Here is a 26,992-nt window from a genome sequence, read left to right on the forward strand (position 1 = left end):
TAACCTTTCCAAATGACGTATGGTGGCAATCCAAGACAATACATACCACCAATAGAAGAAAGCAATTTACCAATAGAGACCCACAGGGACCATTACTGTGACCATTACAACCAACATAATTCCCATTATAACCATTAAAACCATTACAAATTTTGTAATAGTTTCTATTGTTTGTGTGTTCATTTTTTTTCAGCAGTAGCCTACCCACTAAGACCATTACAGTTTTCCAAAGAAACCACTAAATTTATTGGAGTAATAATGGTTTCTACTGGTGTCCAGTAGATACCACTAGAAGTTTCTAAAGGTGTTCTATTGGTCCTTAATGGTATCCAATAGACAATACACGCCACCAATAGAAGAAAGCAAAATACCAATAGAGACCCACAGAGACCATTACAGTGTCCATTAAAACCATTAGAATTCCAATAAGAACCATTAAAACCATTACAAATTCTGTAATGGTTTCTATTGTTTTTTTCAGCAGGGATGAATCGAAAGTGACTTGTATTTCACATATGAAAGGGAAACGGGTTAAACTAGTAATTAATTAAACTAGAAAACTAGTAATCGCCTTCCCATTTTCCTAAGACCGCCCGCTGTCAGCCAATCCCGCTCTTGATGAACTTGACAGACATCGGCAGTGACCAATAGAAACGCGCGATTTGCAGACAAGGGTCGTTCTTCAGAAGTTTATGATGGTCTGCTGACCGGATGGAAAAACTTTCTCCATGAGCTTTTCTCTGTCTCTGTGTGACAACCGGAGTTTGAGTTCTTGGATCGTTTTTTTTGCGTCCAGGCGCTTTATTTTTGGCCGAGCGCGCGGTAAGTGCGTGATGAAGTGATCGGCGGAGTTTCTCAGGAGTTTGTAGTGAAGAAAGTGAGTCATCATCATCATCATCATGGGGAACCGCGGGATGGAGGAGCTGATCCCCCTCATCAACAGACTGCAGGACGCCTTCAGCTCCATCGGCCAGAGCTGTCACCTGGAGCTGCCGCAGATCGCGGTGGTGGGCGGCCAGAGCGCCGGGAAGAGCTCGGTGCTGGAGAACTTCGTGGGCAGGTCAGACAGTCACTGCTGGGCAAACACAAAGTCCTTAAATTGTCTCTGGCAAACATTAACGGTCTCCTGCTGAAGTGTTGATGTGTTCTTAAAGGGACCGCTCGCTCGATCTCAACATTAACATTTCATGGTTATTTATTCATGTCCTTACACACCTGTGTTTCTAGGCATCACAAATTAATTAGTTATTTATTTTTTTATTTTTTCATACAGCTGCACAGTGTTGGGGAAAGTTACTTTGTATTCGGTCGCTATTGCGTTACAAGATCGCGTTACTCCCTTAAAAGTAACAGTTTGGGTCTGTTATAAATGCTGAAGTAAATACTGTAGTGTTTTTAAATCATACTATACTAAAGTATACTGTATATATATAAGCATTTACAACATTACAGCATACTGTAGTATTAACTATAGTGAACTAATAAACACTGTAGTATACTTTAGTTTTTATTACAATAAACTGTAGTGTGTTTTAATATAATATAAACTATAGTTGTAGAAAACGTAGTACAGTATTGGTTAAAGTAACTAGTTTATATTAGGTACTTGGGAAAACAAAGTAATAAAGCAACTTAGCAACTTGCTAGTCACTTAAAAATAACTGATCTGATTGCTTAACTCCTATAACTTGTAATGCACTGGTCACCCATCTGGCAAACTCTGAAAGCCTTGAGTGAGTCATGAACTGACTCAGAGTAGCAGCTTCCTTTATCCTCAAAGACTCGAACAGTGTTTTAGGAACAGACCTCATGAAACAGAGATGGAGAGCTCAGCATGTGCTGACTTGACATCTTCAGGATTCCTGCTAGAGCGACAGGAAGAGCACACACACACACACACACACACTTGTCAGTTCAGTTAAAGGAGATGTGTCTGGAAAGTGAACTCCTCTCTTGTCTGTCTTTGAGGGTGTGTTTGGCTAATCTCAGTTTTTCGTGTAGTTTGATGAACCAGGAAACAAATCATTTAATAGACAAATCCAGCCTTCTCTGAGAAACAACTGATCAGATAGACTTAATTCAGTTTTAGTGGAAAACTTCTGTTCGGTGTCTGCTGTAGACTTTATTGTATTTTGTTATATTTCTTGTATTAAAGTTGCTGGCATGGCATTAATTCACAAGCAGTCAAAAAGCTGTGTGTGTGTGTGTGTGTGTGTGTTCAGGGACTTCCTGCCGAGAGGATCGGGCATCGTCACTCGCAGGCCTCTGATTCTGCAGCTGGTGAACAGTAAAGCAGGTAAACTCTCGTTTCTTCCTCTGATCTGGTGAAGACGTGTTCAGACTGAGCTCGGAGTGGAAATGATCATCTGTGGCTTTCATCACATGCTTCAGATGCCTTCCACAGCGCCTCGGAGCCTAAATATTCCTTTAATTCAAGGTTTAGTCACTGGCATCTGGAGGGGTAATAGTACACATATTTTTATAGAAAAGTGATTTATTGAAGCCGAATATTTATGAGTCCTTTTGACTTCTGAGCACAGCAGGGTTATTATAGTTAATAAGCTTATAAGCAATAACTTAACTAAAAAGAAAAGCCTAAACCTGTAGTTTTTTGTTGTTGTTCATTTAATTTTACCTGAAGGAAGAAATTAATAAAAACTGTATTAAAAATAATAATATTAAAAGGACACAAACAAAACATGCACAAAAAAATGCTAAGACATTATCAAATTGAAATGGAAAGACATAAATATAGGCAAATGTAAAATATTAATAAAAACTATAAAGAGCACCGTAAATGCAGGTCTGTCAAACATTTGAAAAGAGCATTGAGATAAATAATTAAAAAAGTAGTTGATTGTATAAAAACAATTATTTCAAATCATATTTAGATAAAGTAAATTTACATTTTTTTAAACAAAACATGCATTTGTGTTGACTTGTATGCAAGTTCTTCATCACATATTTCTATATCTAATATTTAGAACTGAATAAGAATATAAAGATGAAGTAATAAAATAAACTGAACTTTATAAATTAAAAACCACATAATTACTGAAACTTTAACAATAAAATGAATGTGTAAATTGTAAAAGTACCCTCTGATTAAATCTCAGTGAGGACTCTTCTGTGGTGTTAGTGATTCTGACACAGTCCGTGTCTGTCTGTGATTCTGAACCGGTCTCCGTCTCTGTGTGTGTCCAGAATACGCAGAGTTCCTGCACTGTAAGGGCCGTAAGTTCCTGGACTTTGATGAGGTTCGTCAGGAGATCGAGGCCGAGACGGACCGACTCACCGGATCTAATAAAGGAATCTCTCCGGTGCCCATCAACCTGCGTGTGTACTCTCCAAACGGTAACTCAGACCCAAACACACCGGTAGATGACATCACACAGTGAAAGACTGCAGCTTTCTCATGAGAGGACAAACCTGCTACAGCTGTGTGCTCTCTCTCTCTCTCTGTCTCTCTCTCTCTCCATCTCTCTCTCTCTCCATCTCTCTCTCAGTGTTGAACCTGACGCTGATCGATCTGCCCGGGATGACGAAGGTGGCAGTGGGAGACCAGCCGGTGGACATCGAGTACCAGATCCGGTAAGAGCTGTTGCTTTGCTCAGGTACAGGACCCGAGTGAGACACTGACGGCTCTTCTCCGTCTGCCATCAGAGACATGCTGCTGCAGTTCATCTGCAAAGAGAGCTGCCTGATCCTCGCTGTCACGCCGGCCAACTCCGACCTCGCCAACTCTGACGCGCTGAAGATCAGCAAAGAGGTGGACCCTCAGGGTGAGTGATGCACACACACGCACGCATACACACACAGACAGACACACATACACACACACAAACACACACACACACACGCGCACAAATTACACACACACGCACATATATTTCAAATGTTTATTTCTTTTAATTTTGATGATTATAACTGACAACTAAGGAAAATCCCAAATTAAAAGAAAATTAGAATATTGTGAAAAGGTTCAATCCTGAAGACACCTAATGCCACACTCTAATCAGATAATTAACTCAAAACACCTGCAAAGCCTTTAAATGGTCTCTCAGTCTAGTTCTGTAGGCTACACAATCATGGGGAAGACTGCTGACCTGACAGTTGACCAAAAGATGACCATTGACACCTTGCACAAGGAGGGCAAGACACAAAAGGTGATTGGAAAAGAGGCTGACTGTTCACAGAGCTCTGTGTCCAAGCACATTAATAGAGAGACGAAGGGAAGGAAAAGATGTGGTGAAAAAAAGTGTACAAGCAATAGGGATAACTGCACCCTGTAGAGGATTGTGAAACAAAACCCATTCAAAAATGTGGGGGAGATTCCCAAAGAGTGGACTGCAGCTGGAGCCAGTGCTTCAAGAACCACTACACACAGACGTATGCAAGACATGGGTTACAGCTTCGCATTCCTTGTGTCAAGACACTCTTGAACAACAGACAGCATCAGAAGCGTCTCGCTTCAGAAAGGACTGGACTGCTGTTGAGTGCTCCAAAGTTATGTTCTCTAATGAAAGTAACTTTTGCATTTCCTTTGGAAAACAAGGTCCCAGAGTCTGGAGGAAGAGAGCAGAGGCACACAATCCACGTTGCTTGAGGTCCAGTGTAAAGTTTCCACAGTCAGTGATGGTTTGGGGTGCCATGTCATCTGCTGGTGTTGGTCCACTGTGTTTTCTGAGGTCCAAGGTCAACACAGCTGTATACCAGGAAGTTTTAGAGCACTTCATGCTTCCTGCTGCTGACCAACTTTATGGAGATGCAGATTTCATTTTCCAACAGGACTTGGCACCTACACACAGTGCCAAAGCTACCAGTACCTGGTTTAAGGACCATGGTATCCCTGTTCTTAACTGTCGTGCTGCTCAAATCTCGAAACACTCTTCATTAACTGCAAGCCGTTCTATTCGCCGCGGGAGTTTCACTCGTTCATTCTGGTCAGTGTTTACATCCATCCTCAAGCGCATGTGAGCTCAGCTTTACAGAAACTCGCTGATCAGATCACAGAGACAGAACAACAACACCCGGACTCTGTTTTAATCATTCTTGGGGACTTTAATAAAGCCAATCTGTCCCGTGAACTGCCAAAATACAGACAGCATGTTTCTTGTCCCACAAGAGACAGTAATATATTGGATCACTGTTACACCACAATAAAGGATGCATTTCACTCTGTTCCATGAGCAGCTTTGGGATGTTCTGATCACCTTCTGGTTCATCTTATACCGTCCTACAGGCAGAAACTAAAATCAGCTAAACCTGTATCAAGGACTGTAAAAAGATGGACTAATGAAGCAGAGCAGGATTTACAATCTTGTTTTGACCTCACTGATTGGAGTGTTTTTGAAGCTGCTGCCACCGATCTGGACGAACTCACAGAGACCGTAACATCATATATCAGTTTTTGTGAGGATATGTGTATTCCTACAAAGACTCAAATAATTTACAATAATGACAAACCGTGGTTCACTGCAAAACTCAGACAGCTCCGTCAGGCCAAAGAAGATGCTTACGTGAAGGGGGACAATGTCTTGTATAAACAGGCTAAATACACATTGGAAAAGGAGATCAAAGTGGCAAAGAGGAATTATTCTGGAAAAATAAGGACTCAGTTCACTTCCAACGACTCCGCATCAGTGTGGAAAAGTCTAAAGAAGATCACCAATTACAAGACACCACCCCCCAGCACTGTAGAGAATCAATGACTGGCAGACGATCTGAACGAGTTTTACTGCAGGTTTGAAAGAACACCCATCACCTGCCCTGAACGCCTCCCCACACAACCATTCACACCCTTCACAACTCCTGCAACCAGCCCTGAATGCCTCTCCAAACTACCGTTCACACCATTAACAGCTCCTGCAACCCATCCTGAACACCTCTCCAATCAAGCACTCTCACCATTCTCACCTCCTGCATCCCCCCTCTCCCCCACACCTGCAATTCAGATCAGCGAGGATGCGGTGCGCCAGGTCTTCCGGAAGCAGAAAAGGAAAAAAGCACCAGGCCCAGATTGTGTTACACCAGCCTGTCTGAAATCCTGTGCTGACCAGCTGGCCCCCATCTTCACACAGATCTTCAACAGATCGCTGGAGCTGTGCGAAGTCCCTTCATGCCTCAAACGCTCCACCATCATCCCCATCCCTAAGAAACCCAAAATTACAGGACTAAATGACTACAGGCCTGTGGCTCTAACGTCTGTAGTCATGAAGTCATTTGAAAAACTGGTGCTGGCCCACCTGAAGGACATCACTGGACCCTTGCTGGATCCTCTTCAGTTTGCCTACAGAGCAAACAGGTCTGTGGACGATGCAGTAAACATCAGACTGCATTATGTTCTGCAACACCTAGACAGACCGGGGACTTATGTGAGGATCCTGTTTGTGGACTTCAGCTCGGCCTTCAACACGATCATCCCAAACCTCCTCCTGCCCAAACTAAATCAGCTCTCCGTGCCCACCTCCGTCTGTCAGTGGATCAACAGCTTCCTGACAGACAGGCAGCAGCTAGTGAGGCTGGGAAAATACACATCCAGCACCCGTACAATCAGCACCGGAGCTCCCCAGGGCTGCGTTCTCTCCCCACTGCTCTTCTCCCTGTACACTAATGATTGCACATCTAAGGACCCCTCTGTCAAGCTCCTGAAGTTTGCAGACGACACCACACTCATCGGCCTCATTCAGGACGGTGACGAGTCTGCTTACAGACAGGAGGTAAAAGAGCTGGCTGTCTGGTGCAGTCTCAACAACCTGGAGCTTAACACGCTCAAAACAGTGGAGATGATCGTGGACTTCAGGAGAAACCCCCCTGCACTCCCCCCACTCACCATCATGAACAGCACTGTGACTGCAGTGGAGTCATTCAGGTTCCTGGGCACCACTATCTCTCAGGACCTGAAGTGGGACAATCACATTGACTCCATCGTAAAAAAGGCCCAGCAGAGGTTGTACTTTCTCCGCCAGCTGAGGAAGTTTAACCTGCCACAGGAGCTGCTGAAACAGTTCTACTCCACCATCATTGAATCCATCCTCTGCACTTCAGTAACTGTCTGGTTCAGCTCAGCTTCTAAATCTGACCTCAGAAGACTACAGAGGGTAGTCCGGACTGCTGAGCGAATCATCGGTACAACTCTCCCTTCTATTCAAGAACTGTACTTATCCAGAGTGAGAAGAAGGCCTGTTAAAATCACTCTGGACCCCTCACATCCAGCACATTCCCTCTTTGAACTGTGTCCATCTGGTCGACGCTACAGAGCACTGAGAACTAGAACGACCAGACACAGGACCAGTTTCTTCCCTCAGGCAATCCATCTTATGAACAGCTGATAATAACGGCGAACACACTACACTTTCTATTTATATACACACACACTTTATTTATCTAACACACATACTTAGTATACACTTAAATTTTGCACACACTATATATGTACATACTAGGGGTGTAACGATACGCGTATTCGTATTGAACCGTTCGGTACGAGGCTTTCGGTTCGGTACGCGGTACGCATTATGTACCGAACGGTTCGTTGGACTAATTAATTAAATTTGGAAAATAAAAAAGGTGTGTGAAATATAATGTTATGCGTTCAACAAGGTAGCCCAATAACCCAAACGACGTAACAGGCAATGCCCCTGACACCCCCGAAGAAAAAAAAACACCAACTTATATGTTTATGTTAGGCTACTCAGTCAGGCGCTCGCTCACTCAGTACGCGCTGAAGGCTCGGTACGGAGCCCCGCACGTCACCTGTAGGAGAGAAAAAACATCAATCCGTGGCGACGGTTTTGCAATCCGTCCCCTCAGTTTATAAACCGTGCTCATGAATTAATAAACTGTTCACTCGGTTTAACAAATCGTACCCAGGATTAACAAACCGTACCCACGAATTCATAATCCGTGCGCACGCTTTCGCAATCCGTTCCCTCGGATTTTAAAACTGACACGCATTTTACACTTAACAGTGAAACATGCATCTAACTCCGGCAGGTGGTGTGAGGTGGGTGGAGCTTAGTATAATAAAATCACAAAAATAAGTCTTCATGTTAAGAAAGAATTGTACACAAGCATTTCCAAAACTGTCCAAAGGTTATTTAAAAATAAAGCAATTCACAAATTGTTTTATGACAAATATTTTTACTGTCTTGTACTCATTTATTTAGCCTACAAATTAAAATTATAAAAAATAACTTTATTTTTATTTGTATCATTATTATATATTATTAAACAGGTTATGCATAAGAATCTTTTATCCAAAATAACTTACAAAAGAGGAAAAACTTACTCCAGAGTCAGTCACAATGCCAGGTTTATTGCACAATAATAATCAAGTGCTATTATAGATTATCAGCAATTGAACAAGATTTTAATGCGCATCTTTCTTATTAAATCTTTGTATTCCACCTCGTACTACACTTGATAGAGAATCACTTAAGACACTTTGCTGTAAACCTATTCCACATAATAATATTCAATAAAACTGTATGTTAACACGTAGGAGTTTGCTGCATGAATCCGTGAGTACGGTTTACAAATCCGAGGGAACGGATTGCGAAAGCGTGCGCACGGATTATGAATTCGTGGGTACGGATTCAAAAACCGAGGGTACGGTTTACAAAATCTAAGTGCACGGATTGGAAATTCGTGGGCACGGTTTGTTAATCCGTGGGCACGATTTGTTAAATCGAGTGAACAGTTTATGAATTCGTGAGTACGGTTTATAAACTGAGGGGACGGATTGCAAAACCGTCGCCACGGATTGCTTTTTTTTCTCCTACAGGTGACGTCCCGGGCTCTGTATACGGACATCACCGCAGCGAATGGTGCATTTACGTTATAGCCGCGGATATGAGACCTTACTCTGTAGTGGAAAACGCAGGTTTTAAGAACATGCTTAATGTAATTGAGCCCCATTACAATATTCCTTCACGAGCCCATTTCAGACAGACCGTAATTCCTGCTTTGTTCCAAAAAACATAAGCCCAAATAGAGAACCAATTGAGTAAAAACACACTAAATATAAAGAGTTATAGAGTTCCATATAAAAAGAGTTACATCTTTGTATTTGTTCATAACCACTACAACAATATTACATTTAATTTTTTAAAAAAAATTTATAAGGAGCTATTTTTGTTTTATACAGTATGCTGCTAAGAAAACACCATAGAAGATGGGTAAAGAATAGCTCCATCATTGTTCAATGTAAAAAAAACACATACTTTGTTAGTTTGAATAAATAAAACATTTTTAAAAAAATCAAGGAAATTTATCTGCCAATTTTTTCTTTTTGCTGTATCTAAAACGTACCGAACCGTACCGAACCGAACCGTGACATCAGTGTATTGAACCGAACCGTGAATTTTGTGAACCGTTACACCACTAGTACATACATAACTTCATTTTGTAATATACCTGCCTACAATTGTCATTTGGATATTGTCATTCACTATCTACTTATTTGTATTTTTTATTCTTTTATTATGTGTTTTATGTTCTGTCGCTGTCATTCTGTTGTACTGCGGAGCTTCTGTCACGAAAACAAATTCCTCGTATGTGTAAACATACCTGGCAATAAAGCTCATTCTGATTCTGAACTCACCTGACCTTAACCCCATAGAAAATCTATGTGTTATTATGAAGAGGAAGATGTGATATGCCAGACCCAACAATGCAGAAGAGCTGAAGGCCACTATCAGAGTAACCTGGTCTCTCATAACACCTGAGCAGTGCCACAGACTGATCCACTCCATCCCACGCCGCACAAGAGACACAACTAAGTACTGAGTGCTGTACATGCTCATTCTTTTCATGTTCAGTTGGCCAAGATTTCTAAAAATCCTTTCTTTGTATTGCTCTTAAGTTATATTCTAATTTTCTGAGATACTTAATTTGGGATTTTCATTAGTTGTCAGTTATAACCATCAAAATTAAAAGAAATAAACATTTGAAATATATCAGTCTGTGTGTAATGGATGAATATAATATACAAGTTTCACTTCAGTTCAACCTTTTTCTGATATTCTAATTATATGACCAGCACCTGTACGTTCACACACACACACACACACACACACATTGAGAGAATGTTCCTTCAGAGTTATGCTGGTGTCGAAGCACTCTTCAGTTGGATGTTATTTAAATGTTACTTCGTGTTTCAGAATGTTTAGAGAACGTTCAAAAGTAATCGTCTCGCACTGTTCACAGATTATAAAATGGAATGAATGAATAACCTAGAAAAGGTTTTAAAAACGGGACGATTGAAGAACATTCCGAAACCTCTACTGGGAACGTTCTGAGTATTTTTGTTCGCTTGGGATGTGATTGAGAAACCAGACGTGCGGTTGACCTTTAACCTTTGCCCTGCAGGTCTGCGCACCATCGGTGTGATCACCAAACTGGATCTGATGGACGAAGGGACGGACGCCAGAGACATCCTGGAGAACAAGCTGCTTCCTCTGCGCAGAGGTGAACCTGGAGACAAACCTCCACTGATTTCCAACAAACAATGCCAATTTTCTTTTATCTGAACTCAAAGAACTGAAACTGTACTGTAATAAATGTAAATGAATAAATAAAAATTCTAAACAACTAGTAATGTTATCTAAAACATACAAAAACACAAAAACTTTCCTTTTGATTGCAGGGGATGGAAACAGTTCCTTTTTTTTTTTTTACTATATGCCACTGACTTTTTGAGCTTTTTGTATGGAAGTAGAGCTCACAATGCACACACACACACACACACTGTGTTGTGGTGTTAGAGTTCAGTGACACCGGCGGATGAATACTGTGTGTGTTTGTAGGTTATATTGGTGTGGTGAACCGCAGTCAGAAGGACATCGACGGCAGGAAGGACATCAAAGCTGCACTCGCTGCTGAGCGGAAGTTCTTTCTGTCCCATCCGGCCTACAGACACCTGGCCGAGAGAATGGGCACACCGTACCTGCAGAAGACCCTCAACCAGGTACACACACACACACACACCGTACCTGCAGAAGACCCTCAACCAGGTACACACACACACACACACTGTACCTGCAGAAGACCCTCAACCAGGTACACACACACACACACACTGTACCTGCAGAAGACCCTCAACCAGGTACACACACACACACACACTGTACCTGCAGAAGACCCTCAACCAGGTACACACACACACACACACCGTACCTGCAGAAGACCCTCAACCAGGTACACACACACACACACACTGTACCTGCAGAAGACCCTCAACCAGGTACACACACACACACACACTGTACCTGCAGAAGACCCTCAACCAGGTACACACACACACACACACTGTACCTGCAGAAGAAACTCAACCAGGTACACACACAAACACACACAAACACACACACGGTACCTGCAGAAGACCCTCAACCAGGTACACACACACACACACACACACTGTACCTGCAGAAGACCCTCAACCAGGTACACACACACACACACACACACACACCGTATCTGCAGAAGACACCCAACCAGGTACACACACACACACACACACACACACACACACACACACACCGTATCTGCAGAAGACCCTCAACCAGGTACACACACACACACACACACACACACACACCGTATCTGCAGAAGACCCTCAACCAGGTACACACACACACACACACACCGTACCTGCAGAAGACCCTCAACCAGGTACACACACACACACACACACAAACACACACCGTACCTGCAGAAGACCCTCAACCAGGTACACACACACACACACACACAAACACACACCGTATCTGCAGAAGACCCTCAACCAGGTACACACACACACACACACACACACACACCGTATCTGCAGAAGACCCTCAACCAGGTACACACACACACACCGTACCTGCAGAAGACCCTCAACCAGGTACACACACACACACACACACACACAAACACACACCGTACCTGCAGAAGACCCTCAACCAGGTACACACACACACACACACACCGTACCTGCAGAAGACCCTCAACCAGGTACACACACACACACACACACACACACCGTACCTGCAGAAGACCCTCAACCAGGTACACACACACACACACACACCGTACCTGCAGAAGACCCTCAACCAGGTACACACACACACACACAAACACACACACCGTATCTGCAGAAGACACTTAACCAGGTACACACACACACCGTATCTGCAGAAGACCCTCAACCAGACACACACACACACACACACACACACACACTGTACCTGCAGAAGACACTCAACCAGGTACACACACACACACACACACACACACCGTATCTGCAGAAGACACTTAACCAGGTACACACACACACCGTATCTGCAGAAGACCCTCAACCAGGTACACACACACACACACACACACACACACACACACACACTGTACCTGCAGAAGACACTCAACCAGGTACACACACACACACACACTGTACCTGCAGAAGACACTTAACCAGGTACACACACACACCGTATCTGCAGAAGACCCTCAACCAGGTACACACACACACACACACACACACACACACTGTACCTGCAGAAGACACTCAACCAGGTACACACACACACACACACTGTACCTGCAGAAGACCCTCAAACAGGTACACACACACACACACACTGTACCTGCAGAAGACACTTAACCAGGTACACACACACACACACACACACTGTACCTGCAGAAGACACTTAACCAGGTACACACACACACACACACACACACACCGTATCTGCAGAAGACCCTCAACCAGGTACACACACACACACACACACACACACACACTGTACCTGCAGAAGACACTTAACCAGGTACACACACACACACACCGTATCTGCAGAAGACCCTCAACCAGGTACACACACACACACACACACCGTACAGTTCCTTTGCCTCATGACCCCGTCTCAGTGGCGTTCCGTCGACTCTTTCAGCAACTGACGAATCACATCCGTGACACTCTGCCTGCGCTGCGCAGTAAACTGCAGTCTCAGCTGCTGTCGCTGGAGAAGGAGGTGGACGAGTACAAGAACTTCAAACCAGACGATCCAGCGCGCAAAACCAAAGCCCTGCTGCAGTGAGCCCAAACCAGCCTTACATTCTCATGACGTTATCGTCTTACGCTTTTATTAGTGCATCATGTATGAAGTTATAATGAAAGAAGACTTTGTTAGGATGGTGCAGCAGTTCGGCGTGGACTTCGAGAAGCGCATCGAGGGCTCTGGAGATCAGGTGGACACTCTGGAGCTCTCCGGCGGAGCGAGGATCAACCGCATCTTCCACGAGCGCTTCCCGTTCGAGCTCGTTAAGGTACGGTTAGCCTCGTCCACTCACTGACTTCATGCTGGTCATGGATGGGTTTTATGTGTGAATCAATTCATCTTAAAGAATGCAATCAAACCGGCAGCATGTTTTGGAAATAATGACACAATTTATATTTCTAGCTAAGTGATTCCTTTCATTTCACATGAACTGTGTGTGTGTGTGTGTGTGTGTGTGTGTAGATGGAGTTTGACGAGAAGGAGCTGAGGAGGGAGATCAGTTACGCCATCAAGAACATTCATGGAGTCAGGCAAGAGAAAACAACAGCCACACAAATCAAGAAACAGAAATAAAAACACCACCGCATTCCAAACAGCATTTTACAAAACCAAGATTAAAAAAAAACATTTAAAATGTAGAGGGTAAAAAAAGATAACTATAAATAAAGGATTCATAGTTTGTGTAATACGGCTGGCGCTGTCGTAGTTGTTGCACACTGCTTTCTGTTCAGTCGTTCTGTGTGTGTGTGTGTGTGTGTGTGACCTCAGGACGGGGCTCTTCACCCCTGACATGGCCTTCGAGGCCATTGTGAAAAAGCAGCTGATAAAGCTGAAGGAGCCGTGCCTCAAATGCATTGACCTGGTGATCCAGGAGCTCATCAACACGGTCAGGCAGTGCACGCTGAAGGTAGACGGAGAGAGACGTCAACACGCATGTCCGCACGCTAACATCTGACCCGACTCACTCCGCTAACGGCTCCGCAAAACAAAAACACTCCAATGATGTGTCCTGAGCTGTTTCAGTCTCACCATCCTGTCTGCTTCAGTGAGCGAAGACTGAAAACTGATGGACAAACTCAACATTTAAGAACTTATTTTAAGTCCGCAATAAAATCATTATTTTTTAACACCCAAATAAAGCATTTAACAAATTAAAAAAAAAATAAATAAATAAAAAAAAAATATATATATATATATATATATATATTGTTTTTACGCTTTCATGGCATTAAAAATATATTGTTGCTCTTTATTTATCTAAAAGGCTACAAATTATATTCTAAAGATCATCAATACTGAGGCGTTATTATGAATATAATATTTTGGCGTTAAAATCAATGATTCAAAGGTTAAAGTGCTGCGACTGCAAGTAATGACCTGCGTCTCGTTTAGGAAAGAGGAAGTACAGAATTAATGGGTCGTGTGCTTTTCTTTGTTTCTGTTTTCATCCATCCGTCCGCTTTTTCCCAATATTGTGCCCCCCTCACCCCAAGTAACACTGTCCCATGATCCTCCAGGACGGGGCTCTTTACCCCTGACCTGGCCTTTGAGGCCATCGTGAAAAAGCAGATAGTTAAACTGAAGGAGCCGAGCCTCAAGTGTGTGGATCTGGTGGTGTCTGAACTCGCCACGCTCATCCACAAGTGTGCAGAGAAGGTAAAACAAGACCGTTTCTGACTGACAGATCCCGTAACCAATCAGAACCAGTCCTGTAACTAAACCCGTGTTGATTGACAGATCCCGTAACCAATCAGATCCAGTCCTGTAACTAAACCCGTGTTGATTGACAGATCCCGTAACCAATCGGAACCAGTCCTGTAACTAAACCCACTTTGATTGACAGATCCTGTAACCAATCAGATCCAGTGAAGTAAATTTCCTCTTAATTTTCATAACCGTGTGTGATATCATTCTTTAAAGAGTTCAGTGTTTGTCTGCGGGGGATGAGCTCAGCTTGTTTGTTTTGTGGTGATTATATTTACTAATCACACTGATATACTAATCACAGTCACATTCACCGTCAGTGTAAAACACACATTGGTTTCAGATTTGCATGCTATCTTACTCCTCCGAGTTTATTTCAGTCTCTATTAAAGTATGCGGGTGACAAAATTGTGTCAAGGGACAATCATAATCATTGTGTGTGTTTCTGCTGCAGTTCTCAGTGTGTGTTTGTGTTGTAGTTGAACTCATATCCTCTTTTGAGAGAAGAGACGGAGAGAATCGTCACCACCTACATCAGAGAGAGAGAAAGCAAAACTAAAGACCAGGTGTGTTTCTAAACCTTCCTCTCAAATCTTCAGTACTTATCCTGCTTGATCTGTCTGCTGCTTTTGACACGGTTAATCACCAGATCCTCCTATCAAACCTACTGGCAAAGGGTATCTCAGGAGCCACACTCCAGTGGTTTGAGTCTTACCTATCAGGTCCTTCAAAGTATCTTGGAGAGGTGAGGTGTCCAAGCCTCAACATCTAACTACTGGGGTGCCTCAGGGCTCAGTTCTTGGACCACTTCTCTTCTCTGTCTACATGGCATCATTAGGTTCTGTCATTCAGAAACATGGCTTTTCATACCACTGCTATGCTGATGACACTCAACTCTACTTCTCATTCCATCCTGATGATCCGACGGTAGCTATTCGCATCTCAGCTTGTCTAACAGACATTTCTTGCTGGATGATGGACCATCACCTTCAACTCAACCTTGCCAAGACAGAACTGCTTGTGATTCCAGCAAACCCATCGTTCCATCACAATTTCACCATCAAGTTAGGCACATCAACCATAACTCCTTCAAAAACAGCCAGAAGCCTTGGAGTTATGATTGATGATCAGCTGACTTTCTCAGACCACATTGATAAAACTGTCCGATCCTGCAGATTTGCTTTATTCAACATCAAGAAGATCAAGCCCTTTCTTTGGGAACATGCTGCACAACTCCTTGTTCAAGCTCTTGTTCTGTCAAGGCTGGACTATTGCAATGCCCTCTTGGCAGGTCTTCCAGCCAATTCCATCAAACCTTTACAATTAATTCAGAACGCGGCAGCAAGATTAATTTTTAATGAGCCAAAAAGAATACACGTCACATCTCTGTTTATCAATTTGCACTGGCTTCCAGTAGCTGCTCGCATCAAATTCAAGGCATTGATGTTTGCCTACAAAACCATCACTGGCTCTGCACTCCTTTACCTAAATTTGTTACTTCAGACTTTGTGCTTCTTTGGGATGAACAATCAAACGACGTTCACTTGCAGAACACAAGCTTCTAGAAGCACATAAGTCACTTTTACAGACTTTTAAATTAAATGTTCTCTTCTGGTGGAATGACCTCCCCAACTCAATCCGAGCAGCTGAGTCCTTAGCCATCTTCAAGAATCGGCTTAAAACACATCTCTTCCATCTTTATTTGATCCTCTAACTTTAACACTCACTATTCTAATTCTATTCTTTAAAAAATCTAACTACCTTTCTAATCTTTTTGTATTCTATTTTCTTTTCATTTATTATACAGTTTTAAAAAATGACCTCTAGAAAAAGACACTAGCTTGCTCTATTCTTTTTCTATTCTATCCATTTTCTTTTTATTTATTATATTGTTTAAAATCCCATGCTACGTGTACTGTGTTAAGCTAACTGAGACTTGTTATAGCACTTATATATCATTATAGCTCTTTTTGTTGTTTTTGATTGCTTCCACTGTCCTCATCTGTAAGTGGCTTTAGATAAAAGCTTCTGCTAAATGAATAAATGTAAATGTTTCATAGCAGTCATTTTATCAAGAAATGAGACCTTCCGGTCATTCCCGATCAGTTGGGCCTGATGTTGCATGTTCAAAATGTCCTGATTGGATTTTATTTGCTTTGTATTATTTGGTGAAACCTTGCTATGTATATAGAATAAGAGTTTTATAAAAGCAATAAGCCTCGTGAAGCCGTAGTTTACAGTGAGTAACTTAGTCAGCTAAGTGAGATTTAGGCACTATATATATATATATGTTCATTATCTGGTCACACCGCATGTTTGGGGATTATCTGAACATGATGGATCTGTGTTTCAGGTGATGCTGCTGATCGACATCGAGCTCTCCTACATCAACACAAACCACGAGGACTTCATCGGCTTTGCCAAGTGAGTGACCTCTGACCTCTACTGACCTTTGACTCTGATTTCAGTCACACGAGCGTAACTGTAGTGGACACGTGTGTGTGTGTGTGTGTGTGTGTGTGTTTCAGTGCGCAGCAGCGGAGCGCCGCCGTCACTAAGAAGAGAGCCATGCCCAACCAGGTACAACACACACATTCACAAACTGAGCCGAGAGCTGATTGGTCTGTCCCTGTTGCTCATTATCATATCCCCGCCCCCTCGGTTCAGGTGATCAGGCGCGGTTGGCTCACCATCAACATCAGCATAATGAAGGGCGGATCCAAGGACTACTGGTTCATCCTGACCGCAGAGTCTCTGTCCTGGTACAAGGATGAGGAGGTGTGTGTGTGTGTGTGTGTGTGCAGGAGGGACGTTTATTCCTCACTTTGTGTGAAAGTCAAGCCCATGCCTCTGTGTGTGTTTTCCAGGAGAAAGAGAAGAAGTTCATGCTTCCTCTGGATAACCTGAAGCTCAGAGACGCTGAGAAGGGCTTCATGTCCACCAAACCCACCTTCGCCATCTTCAACACCGAGCAGAGGTGTGTGTCGCTCTGCCCCGGTCCCTCACGCTCATCTCTCAGTCTGATGTGGTGCTGTTCTGTGTGTTCAGGAACGTGTATAAAGACCTGCGGCAGATCGAGCTGGCCTGCGACTCTCAGGAGGAGGTGGACAGCTGGAAAGCATCCTTCCTGCGGGCGGGAGTCTATCCTGAGAAAGACCAGGTAACCGTCTCCCCTGAATATCAGCACGAGCACAGATCTAGTGTAAAGCTCACATCCATCGACTCCTGAATCCAGACACAACCTCATCTCACATGCAACTCACTGAGCCTTAAATATATCTCACAGCAGACACGCATGAATTTCACTTGAATCTGTCAAGCTTGTGTAAATCTCATCACAACCTCATCTGAAATAATCTCACTTGATTCTCATCTAAATCTCACTACAAGCACACACAGATCTCCTGTAAACATGAGTGAATCTCCCATCACTCTCACTGATTCTGAATCCCTCCAGAAGATCTGAATCATCTCATAATACCCTCTCAGTGTTGTGAGGTGATGGTCTCGTTGTTTTCTCAGCCGGAGAACGAGGAAGGTGTTCCCGCCGACTCTCTCTCCATGGATCCTCAGCTGGAGCGGCAGGTGGAGACCATCAGGAACCTGGTGGATTCTTACATCGGCATCGTCAACAAGAGCATCCGAGACCTGATGCCCAAGACCATCATGCACCTGATGATCAACAGCGTGAGTGTGGGCGGGGCATGATTCAGTCACACTGATCAGCTGTCAATCACTGAGGATTTGTGGGATACATTTATTATTTACTTACTTTTTTACATTCATTTATTTGTTTATTTATTGATTTACTTATTGGTGAGTGGTTTATTTATATCTGTTTCGGGGTTATTCGATTTTGTTTGTTTCTATCTCTCTCTCTGTCCGTCTGCGGTGGAGTTTTGGGGTCTCAGTTTGTTGTTGTGGGGTCAGCGTGCAGTGTTTCCACGAAGCTCTCTCTCAGTCTGATCTGATCTGTGTGTTAGGCGAAGGAGTTCATCTACTCGGAGCTGCTGGCGTTTCTGTACTCGTCTGGTGATCAGAGCAGTCTGATGGAGGAGTCTACTGAACAAGCGCAGCGGCGTGACGAGACGCTCCGCATGTATCACGCTCTCAAAGAGGCGCTGCACATCATCGGAGACATCAGCACCAGCACCGTATCTGTACCTGTGCCTCCACCTGTGGACGACACCTGGATCCAGAATGACCCCAGGTACACACACACACATATATATATACATACAGGTAAATATAATGTATAATACCCGTGCAGTTTTAAGAATTCCGAGTGAATGTTTTTATTTTAATATTTGCATTATAAAATGATTTTTGTTAAACACTTGATCTCTTGATTTTAATAAAATAGTAATTACAGAAGTGCATTTTGCCCTTATTTAAGATGTTTAAGTCGTGTGTCTCTCTCTATGTCAGTCCTCCATCGCAACGTAAACCATCCTCAGGCTCAGCTCCGCCCCCTGGCCGCCCCCCTGCAGTGCGAGGCCCCACCCCCGGTCCTCCAGCTCCTCCTCCTCTTAACCCCTCCCCTGCATTCGTAGCTCCGCCTGTTCCATTCAGGCCCAGCCCTCCTCCAGTCAGTGCTAATGTGTTTGGGAGTGGCTCGCTGGAGGCTCCGCCCCCTCAGGTGCCATCTCGCCCTGCCCGCGTGCCGCCCGCTCTGCCGCCCGGCATACCCAGGTACGACCAAAACCCTCAAACTCTCTCACACTGCCTGAATTATTCACTGAAACTTGAAACAAATAACCCATTTTACAAAAGAAATCAGCAGTGACATTACAATTCCTACTATTGTAAATGCTTATGAATATTAATTAGATCATATATCCAGGCCTTTAAGCGAATAAATAGTCATGAGCCACAGATTATTCGTAGTAGGATTCCCTGATTGGCTGGCTAGCAGAAGATGACATCCTTTCATGCATTTCAACAAATCATTTTTTCAACTTACTGAATGTATTTAATATTCATGAGCCAATAAGTATGATTCATTAAGTCTGTCAGGATGAAAGCACACAAAAAGATATTCATAAAATAGTTGTCAAAGATGTCAAAAAGAAACAACGTCAGCCTCAACCAATCAGATTTGAGAACAGACTTTAAACTGGCTAGTGAAGGAGAAAAGTCTTGTATTTACAGATAAACTTCCAGAGTTTAGGAGCTGCAGCTGAAGAAGCTCGAACACCCTTTGTTTTACAGTGACAACGTGAGAGTTCCTAAAATAGAGCCTTGGGGCACACCGCATGACAAAGATGCCAACGAATAAAAAAAACGTCCCAAGTTTATTCTCAACATTTTTAGACTTTTTTTTTCCTCTAAATGTAACAACTTTTTTTTTTCTCTGAATTTAATGATACATTTCTTTCAACTTTACATATAATGACTTAAATCATTATATATATATATATATATATATATATATATATATATATATATATACAAATATTTTTATTATTGCTTGGCCTTCAACTTCTTGCATAGTTTTATCTTGAATGTTTTGTTTTATATTGAAATTCACGTTCACATTTTTATGTTTTATTTTTATCAGATTGACATTTTATTTAAAGCAAGCATTTTATTTTTGTAGTAAAATGTGTCTATTTCTCATTTTTATAAATGAATGTTTAATTCTTGTTAACTTTAATTGTAAGAGTGCCAGCTGAGTTGCTGGTAATGATCTTCTAGCTGCAGTTTTTGTTAGGTGTATGGAGATGCTCGTCATGTGTCTGTGTTTAGCAGGAGGCCTCCAGCGGCTCCGAACCGGCCCACTATAATCAGACCGTCAGAGCCGTCTCTGCTGGACTGAAGAGGATCCAGAACACAGCAGCTTTAGCAGAGAGCGCCAAAGACAACTACAACACACACACAAGTGTCATAGTTCAAAAAGGGCTACTCATTGCTTCATTGACACATGATATCTGATACTCTTCCGAGCTTTTTTTCCAAGTAGTAATACTAACAAGACATATAAAGATTGAGTTAAGCATTTTCACATATGTATTATGAGATGATGATTTCAGGGGATTTGTTTGGGAGTAAACGTGTGATTCAGACGTCATATAGTGAAGCACAGGTCTGTTCATTTCACACACGTGTCATTAACACACAATCATGTTTACAGACTAAACCTTGACTGACCGCACTAAGGAAACACTTTATTAACATTCCCAACGAAGACAGCAGACAGTATTGTCAGTTTTATCATTTTGAACACTTATTATAGTATAAACGACACTAACTACAGAAACCTTGTCTTAATACAAACACAGAATACTGTGTTCATTAACACAATGTACTTTGATCTTATTTAATACACTTCTCAATATTTGACCATTTTATTAAGTAATTGTAGAAGTGAGGCTTGTTTTCAGAGAGGTTTATTTCTCGCAGTTAAACCGTCTTGTTCAGCTTCGCTTACTACATTGATTTGGTTCATAGATGTTTAGATAGTTTTAACTCATTAGGGAATGACTTTATATTGTGTATATCTAACATGAGATCTTTCTTTCATCTGTTCATCGCTCTTCATTTATTGTCTCTGTCGCTCGTTTTGTTTTTCAAGACACTTCGCAAGAACTGCGAACAAAAGCATGCTTAACCAAAATGTAATGATGATTATTATTACCAATAAAAGGTCAATTTGTTTAGCTAAAGATTTTATCTTTTTTTTGGTCTGCAACCCAAATATTTCATTATTAATGAAATGTTATGGTTTTTATAATTTATTTTAGTTTTACATTTTGATTTGTTTTTATAGTAAAAATTTTTATTTTATTTTATTTTTTATATTTAAATTTATTGTATATTCATGATTTAATTATTAGTTAGCATTTTATTTTAATTTTTATATTAAAAACTACCTTTTTGGAATACGATGTATTGCCAGGTGAAACAGGATTTTCATATCTATGGATTAATCTAAAGGAAAGTGTTTGCGTAAAGATCTCTGTATAAATAAGAGCGTGTAATGTCATCTGATGCAAAAAAAAGGCTTTTTTCCTGATTGTACCAAAAGCGCTTGGAAGCGTCAGAGGACAGACCCTGCCAGAGACGTCTAGTGGTCAGCTGCAGCTATAGCACATAGTCCACACACCTTGTTGATCCCAGATTCAACACAAGAAGAAAACCGTAAACAGTTAAACACCAGAGACGCCGTGTACAAACATACACCCCTTTTATTAGATTTAATGTGTAAAACTCTTTTAAAAAAGCCCACAGCTGTACCAAAGATTGCCTTCGTTGACGATAACAGCACATTTTCCCAAAACAGCATCATCTCACAGGACTAAAAAAAGACAAGACTATGAACATTCAGGCAACATGAATCGGACAGACAGGTGAAGTCCTGCATCCTCGCACCAGATGAAGCGTTCTTCAGCAGTCTCTCATCATCTGGTCTCAGGAGCAGACTCTCCTCCTGTCGTCGAACAGCCGGCGGACGGTGTACACCTGCGTCAGAGCCACGCTCAGCATCACCAGCAGGTTCACACAGGACCAGAAGGAAACCCGCCACAGGTTATCCTCCAGCAGGTTCCTGTCACGTGCCTCGAAGGCCCTCAGGACCGTCTGCATCTGACGACTGCGCTCCAGCCGCCGGTGAACCGTCTCCATCGACTCCTGACAGAGAGAGAGAAACAGAGACGGCTCCTTCAGCTTCAGATCTAACTTCTCACCAGCCACTTTAAACACATTTCACACTAAAACAAGCCATTTACAAACTGTCAGGTTTTTCATTGATTAAAACATATGACAAATAGAAAACATTAATATCAGACGAAAAACAAACTAGATCTAAATTTTTTTTTTTAAATATATAATTTTGTTTGTAATATGTTTATAGTTTAAATAATGCTAAATGTTTTATTTAGGGATGCACGATTCATTGCATACGATTGTCATGCGTGTCTCATCAGTAAAGATGGTTCTGTGATTAGCAGTAAATGTCCATCAGCTATAATAGGTCACTTGCTTGACCTGTCTGCTAGAATAGTTAATTAAGTTGTCCAAGCAAGATGTTAAAGTGGAGCAAAGAGTGTCCGTAGCACTGTTCGTGTCCAGAGCTAAAAAATTGAGAGAATGCAGCAAGTGGCATAATGGCATGTGATTCAAAAGAACCGTTACCTGTAGGTGATGGCTGAAGATCAAATTTCCATTCTTTTGATATAAGGAGACCAGTACCTGCACCCCTCCCAGTCATACGAGGAGCGTGGGAACAAGTGAAACTATGTTGCAATACACAAGATCTGCAGATTTGTGTCATATTTTTGTTTGTTCTTTTTAAATTACATTTTTCACGAATCACTCTGAAGCTCAGAATGCTTAGACACACAGAGACTTCAAGAATTAGTGTATGAATCTCAACAATGGTGACATGCTTCAAGCCGCAAAGCATTCTGGGTGCCATGTATGAGTTTTGCATGATGTACCCAGAATACATTGCAGCATGAAGCACATCACCATTGTTGAGATTCATGCACTGAATCTTGGTGTTTGTTTGACCAAGGGAAATATATATTTATTAATCCTTGAAATTACCTGGTATAAATTCAGCTGCGTCTCAGGCTGTTAACCCACTGTTGAGTCACTTTAATAATTAATACTTAACTAACATCAGACATAAGCTCGGGGTGAAAACTGGTAACCAGACAACATGTGTGATGATGTGTTACTCATCAGCAAGCAACCAACACCATCAAACCACACTTTCTCTTGCTGTTTGCCATAATAAAGAGTATAGCAGCTAAAGATCAACACTGACAAGTCAAGTGTCAAATTGCAAAACTAAAGCCAACACTTATCACCATTATGGTGACATCAAACCAAACTATTACTTTTAAACAGATATGAACATCTAAACATCTGCTTAAATCTTAATTAGAATGTTAGGTGACAATGTTCTAATAATGTTATTAATAAACATTTTTAGAATGTTCTGGGAACAAAAATAAAACTACCCACTGAAAACATTGTTAGAACAATCATCGTAATGTTCTTAGAACATTGTTAGGACAAAAAAAAAAATATAGCTGGAAAGTGCCTCTCCATCTGAAACCAGCTCATGGACATTTACTGCTAATCACAGAACCGGCTTCACTGACAAGACACGCATGACAATCGCATGCGATTAATCGTACAGCCCTAGTTTTATATATATATATATATATATATATATATATATATATATATATATATATATATATATATATATATAGTAGAAAACTGAATTAGAGCCAAATTTAAACAAATATTAAATTTAAAACTGAAGCTTGATAATTAGAAATGTTACCTTGGCAAAATTTAATGCATTTAAAAATTAAAATTAAAACTGAAATGAAAAATGAATGCTAAATAGATGTAATAAAAATGATGAATGCATAAAAAAACAGAAAGAGAAATGTTAATTTAAATATTAATAAATATTATAATAGTATATAATAAATATTAACGCCGCTGAAAGTAAATAAAACTTTGATTAATGTATTGCATTGTGAGATTATTTTAAATTAAATAAACACATTTTCCTCTAATTATTATCCAGTTTTATATGCACATATCTTGCTTAAATTTAGTTTTAATTAACAATAACACTGAATTTATCAAAACTGTTTTGGTAATCGAAATCGAGAAAATAATAGAGAAAATAAATATATAGATATTAAATATATCTATATATAGGTATATATATATATATATATATAAAAAAAACTAATGAAAATGACAAAAGCACATAAAATGATATTAACAAATAATGTTAATAGAAATATTAATATATACTATGTAGTATAAACAATGCCAAAATAAGACCACTTAAAGTCAAAGCCTTTAAGATGTTTTACATTTTGAGATTTTAGTATATCTACTATCTAGTTTGAAGCCCCAAAGACTTGATGTGCAGGTCTTAACAAACTGAGGAACTGAGTTTGTGTTTCTGAGGAAGTCAGACAGCATCCATCCAGAATATCTACACATCCACTCACCTTTATGTCCTCCAGCTTGTACTCTAATAGGTTCTCTGGCTCCCCAAGCCCCGCCCACTCATCATCTGCCCCCGCGTCATTGGCTGAGCTGTCCAGGATGACCTCGAAGAAGACCATCTTCTCAGAGAACCTGCTGAAGCTGTTGTCGAAGCAGATCTGATAGTCTCCCGCCTCCGTGGGCTCCACCCTGAAAACAGCAGACCAATCACACGCGAGTAACCGCAGACCGCCAGAGCTGCAGCCAATCACACGCGAGTAACCGCAGACCGCCAGAGCGGCAGCCAATCACACGCGAGTAACCGCAGACCGCCAGAGCGGCAGCCAATCACACGCGAGTAACCGCAGACCGCCAGAGCGGCAGCCAATCACACGCGAGTAACCGCAGACCGCCAGAGCGGCAGCCAATCACACGCGAGTAACTGCAGACCGCCAGAGCGGCAGACCAATCACACGCGAGTAACTGCAGACCGCCAGAGCGGCAGACCAATCACACGCGAGTAACCGCCGGAGCAGCAGCCAATCACACGCGAGTAAATAATAATTGATACATTTATTAAATTGAGTTTAGAACTAGGATCTGTGAGAAAAACAGTGCCAATTGTGCACTAGCTAATTAATTACCACATTAACGTACAATAGATCAATCCCCAAATGACCTGGTGACTGAGACGGAAGTGAACACTCACATGTGAACGCCGTCCGAGCGACGAAACTCCGACACCAGGTGGATCCCCTGAGGAGAGAGGATGGAGAAATCCACATCCATACCTGCTCCAGCGATCACCTGCACAAACACAGCACAACATATTACTCTGAGCGCCCTAGCAACCACGCACAGCACCCTAGCAACCACACACAGCACCCTAGCAACCATGCACAGCACCCTAGCAACCACACACAGCATCATTCACTTAAAAACTGGTATAACATCTGTGGATGCTGTCTGAACGTGTCATCACGGAACTGAGCCAGGATACACCATAAACAAACACCTCACACCCTTCACACACACACACACACACACACACACACACACACACACACACACACACACACAAACTCTGCTACAGCTCGGCTTTCTAACATAACCCCACATGAAAAAATACTACAGTCATGTATAGTAGCCTAAATTGAATTGTATTAAATACTACAGAGTTTTTGAACCATACTATAATAAAATACTTGAATTGTTTTGTTGTGATTATTCTATAGTTGCTGTGGTAATATAACAGCTGTAGTAATATAAACAAATTACTTTATACACAGTTCACTACAGTTAATATTACTGTATGCTGTAGCATTTATTAAGTGTTGTAAATACTATACAGTACAATACACTTTACTACAGTATGGTTAGAAACACTACAGTTTTTCAGTACATTTTGTAATTCTGCAAGTATTATGGGAGTGCTACTTTTGAATGTTCTCTGAACGTTCGAAAAATGTTAGAGTAACGTTCGAAATGTTTCAGGAACTGAACGCTCAATGAGTGATGTAGGACTCGTTTTGAAAACCACGCCACTCTTCTTGAGCGTCCTCACGCCGTTACCGGGAGCATGTGTGCTCGTAACGCTCTCCGTTCGCTGTGTGTGTTCGTAACGTCGTTACCTGGTACTCGACCTCGAAGCTGCCGTTCTGAACGGTGCTCTGGTAGAAGCACTCTTTACTGGCAGCTGGCAGCAGGAACGTGAACTCGCTGTCCGCGGGACTGAACGCGCTGACGGCACACACAAACAACGCGACGCATCCCAGCAGAGACACGCCATCCATGCTGTAACGCGCAGAAAGAGCCTCTTTGAACGGCGTGTGTAACTCCGTTAAACGCCTCCGTCCAGCGACGGACGTGTTCCGCTTCCGTAGCTCAACTTTCGCTGCGGCGCTCAGCCAATCAGAGCACACCGAGTGTCCCCGCTGCAGCCAATCAGCGCGCAGTACGCGTGTTACACATCAAACCAGTTTGAAACCGTGTGCACCGATGTTACGGTTTCCGGTTTGAACGACATCATCATAGAAAAGGTGTGCAACGGGGATTGAGATATTTTCTCTTGTTCGGTGGGTGTGTCAAACAGTTCAGCCCAATCAGCATGTTTATAAAGCACGCGGTGTTAAAGAGACAGATGCACTACGTAATCAACATCACTTCACAAGAGCAAATGGATTGTTTGCACATATTGTTTTGTCAGAGCTGAACGCATCCCAGGTCAGAGACACATGAAATACTCTGAAGCGTGAAGCAATTATCGACAAGACACTTTATAG

At 42.0% G+C, this 26,992-nt stretch overlaps 2 protein-coding genes and 1 long non-coding RNA gene across 11 annotated transcripts; 1 reads left to right on the forward strand and 2 right to left on the reverse strand.

Annotated features, from left to right (window-relative positions):
- Positions 1-701: 701 nt before the first annotated feature.
- Positions 702-21,409, forward strand: dnm2b (dynamin 2b). Of its 9 annotated transcripts, none has more exons than XM_052546647.1 (22): positions 702-1,060; positions 2,223-2,296; positions 3,205-3,354; positions 3,507-3,591; positions 3,664-3,782; positions 10,372-10,470; positions 10,809-10,969; positions 11,626-11,673; positions 12,933-13,075; positions 13,173-13,308; positions 13,503-13,570; positions 13,809-13,947; positions 15,224-15,310; positions 17,098-17,168; positions 17,273-17,324; positions 17,412-17,522; positions 17,612-17,721; positions 17,793-17,904; positions 18,267-18,431; positions 18,728-18,954; positions 19,173-19,436; positions 20,493-21,409. In XM_052546647.1, the coding sequence occupies exons 1-22, from the start codon at positions 900-902 to the stop codon at positions 20,560-20,562; spliced, it is 2,652 nt and encodes an 883-aa protein (XP_052402607.1). In that variant the 5' UTR covers positions 702-899; the 3' UTR covers positions 20,563-21,409. The 9 variants fall into 9 exon arrangements, with proteins under 9 accessions (XP_052402607.1, XP_052402609.1, XP_052402608.1 ...); XM_052546649.1 differs by having other exon boundaries at positions 20,496-21,409; XM_052546648.1 differs by lacking the exon at positions 13,809-13,947 and adding an exon at positions 14,558-14,696.
- Positions 12,506-13,022, reverse strand: LOC127949595 (uncharacterized). The gene is made up of 3 exons (XR_008152392.1): positions 12,881-13,022; positions 12,677-12,730; positions 12,506-12,580 (listed from the first exon to the last, which is right to left on the reverse strand). It is a non-coding gene; the product is annotated as an uncharacterized LOC127949595 (long non-coding RNA).
- Positions 21,410-21,913: 504 nt separating the features above from the next.
- tmed1b (transmembrane p24 trafficking protein 1b) lies at positions 21,914-26,672 on the reverse strand. The gene is made up of 4 exons (XM_052546996.1): positions 26,342-26,672; positions 25,420-25,517; positions 24,734-24,920; positions 21,914-22,373 (listed from the first exon to the last, which is right to left on the reverse strand). The coding sequence occupies exons 1-4, from the start codon at positions 26,501-26,503 to the stop codon at positions 22,155-22,157; spliced, it is 666 nt and encodes a 221-aa protein (XP_052402956.1). The 5' UTR covers positions 26,504-26,672; the 3' UTR covers positions 21,914-22,154.
- Positions 26,673-26,992: the final 320 nt, after the last annotated feature.

The sequence above is a fragment of the Carassius gibelio genome, chromosome B1 (genome assembly GCF_023724105.1).
Source record: "Carassius gibelio isolate Cgi1373 ecotype wild population from Czech Republic chromosome B1, carGib1.2-hapl.c, whole genome shotgun sequence".
In the NCBI taxonomy this organism is placed as follows: domain Eukaryota; kingdom Metazoa; phylum Chordata; class Actinopteri; order Cypriniformes; family Cyprinidae; genus Carassius; species Carassius gibelio.

Excerpts from the sequence above, each read along its gene's own strand:
- tmed1b (XM_052546996.1), bottom strand. The coding sequence starts at position 26,503 with ATGGATGGCGTGTCTCTGCTGGGATGCGTCGCGTTGTTTGTGTGTGCC. Across the intron at positions 25,518-26,341 it reads GCTTCGAGGTCGAGTACCAG|GTGATCGCTGGAGCAGGTAT; the intron begins GTAACGACGTTA and ends GTGTTTGTGCAG. Across the intron at positions 24,921-25,419 it reads CGCTCGGACGGCGTTCACAT|GGTGGAGCCCACGGAGGCGG; the intron begins GTGAGTGTTCAC and ends TGCTGTTTTCAG.
- dnm2b (XM_052546645.1), top strand. The coding sequence starts at position 900 with ATGGGGAACCGCGGGATGGAGGAGCTGATCCCCCTCATCAACAGACTG. Across the intron at positions 13,076-13,172 it reads AAAACCAAAGCCCTGCTGCA|GATGGTGCAGCAGTTCGGCG; the intron begins GTGAGCCCAAAC and ends AGACTTTGTTAG. Across the intron at positions 18,432-18,727 it reads TGCACCTGATGATCAACAGC|GCGAAGGAGTTCATCTACTC; the intron begins GTGAGTGTGGGC and ends TCTGTGTGTTAG.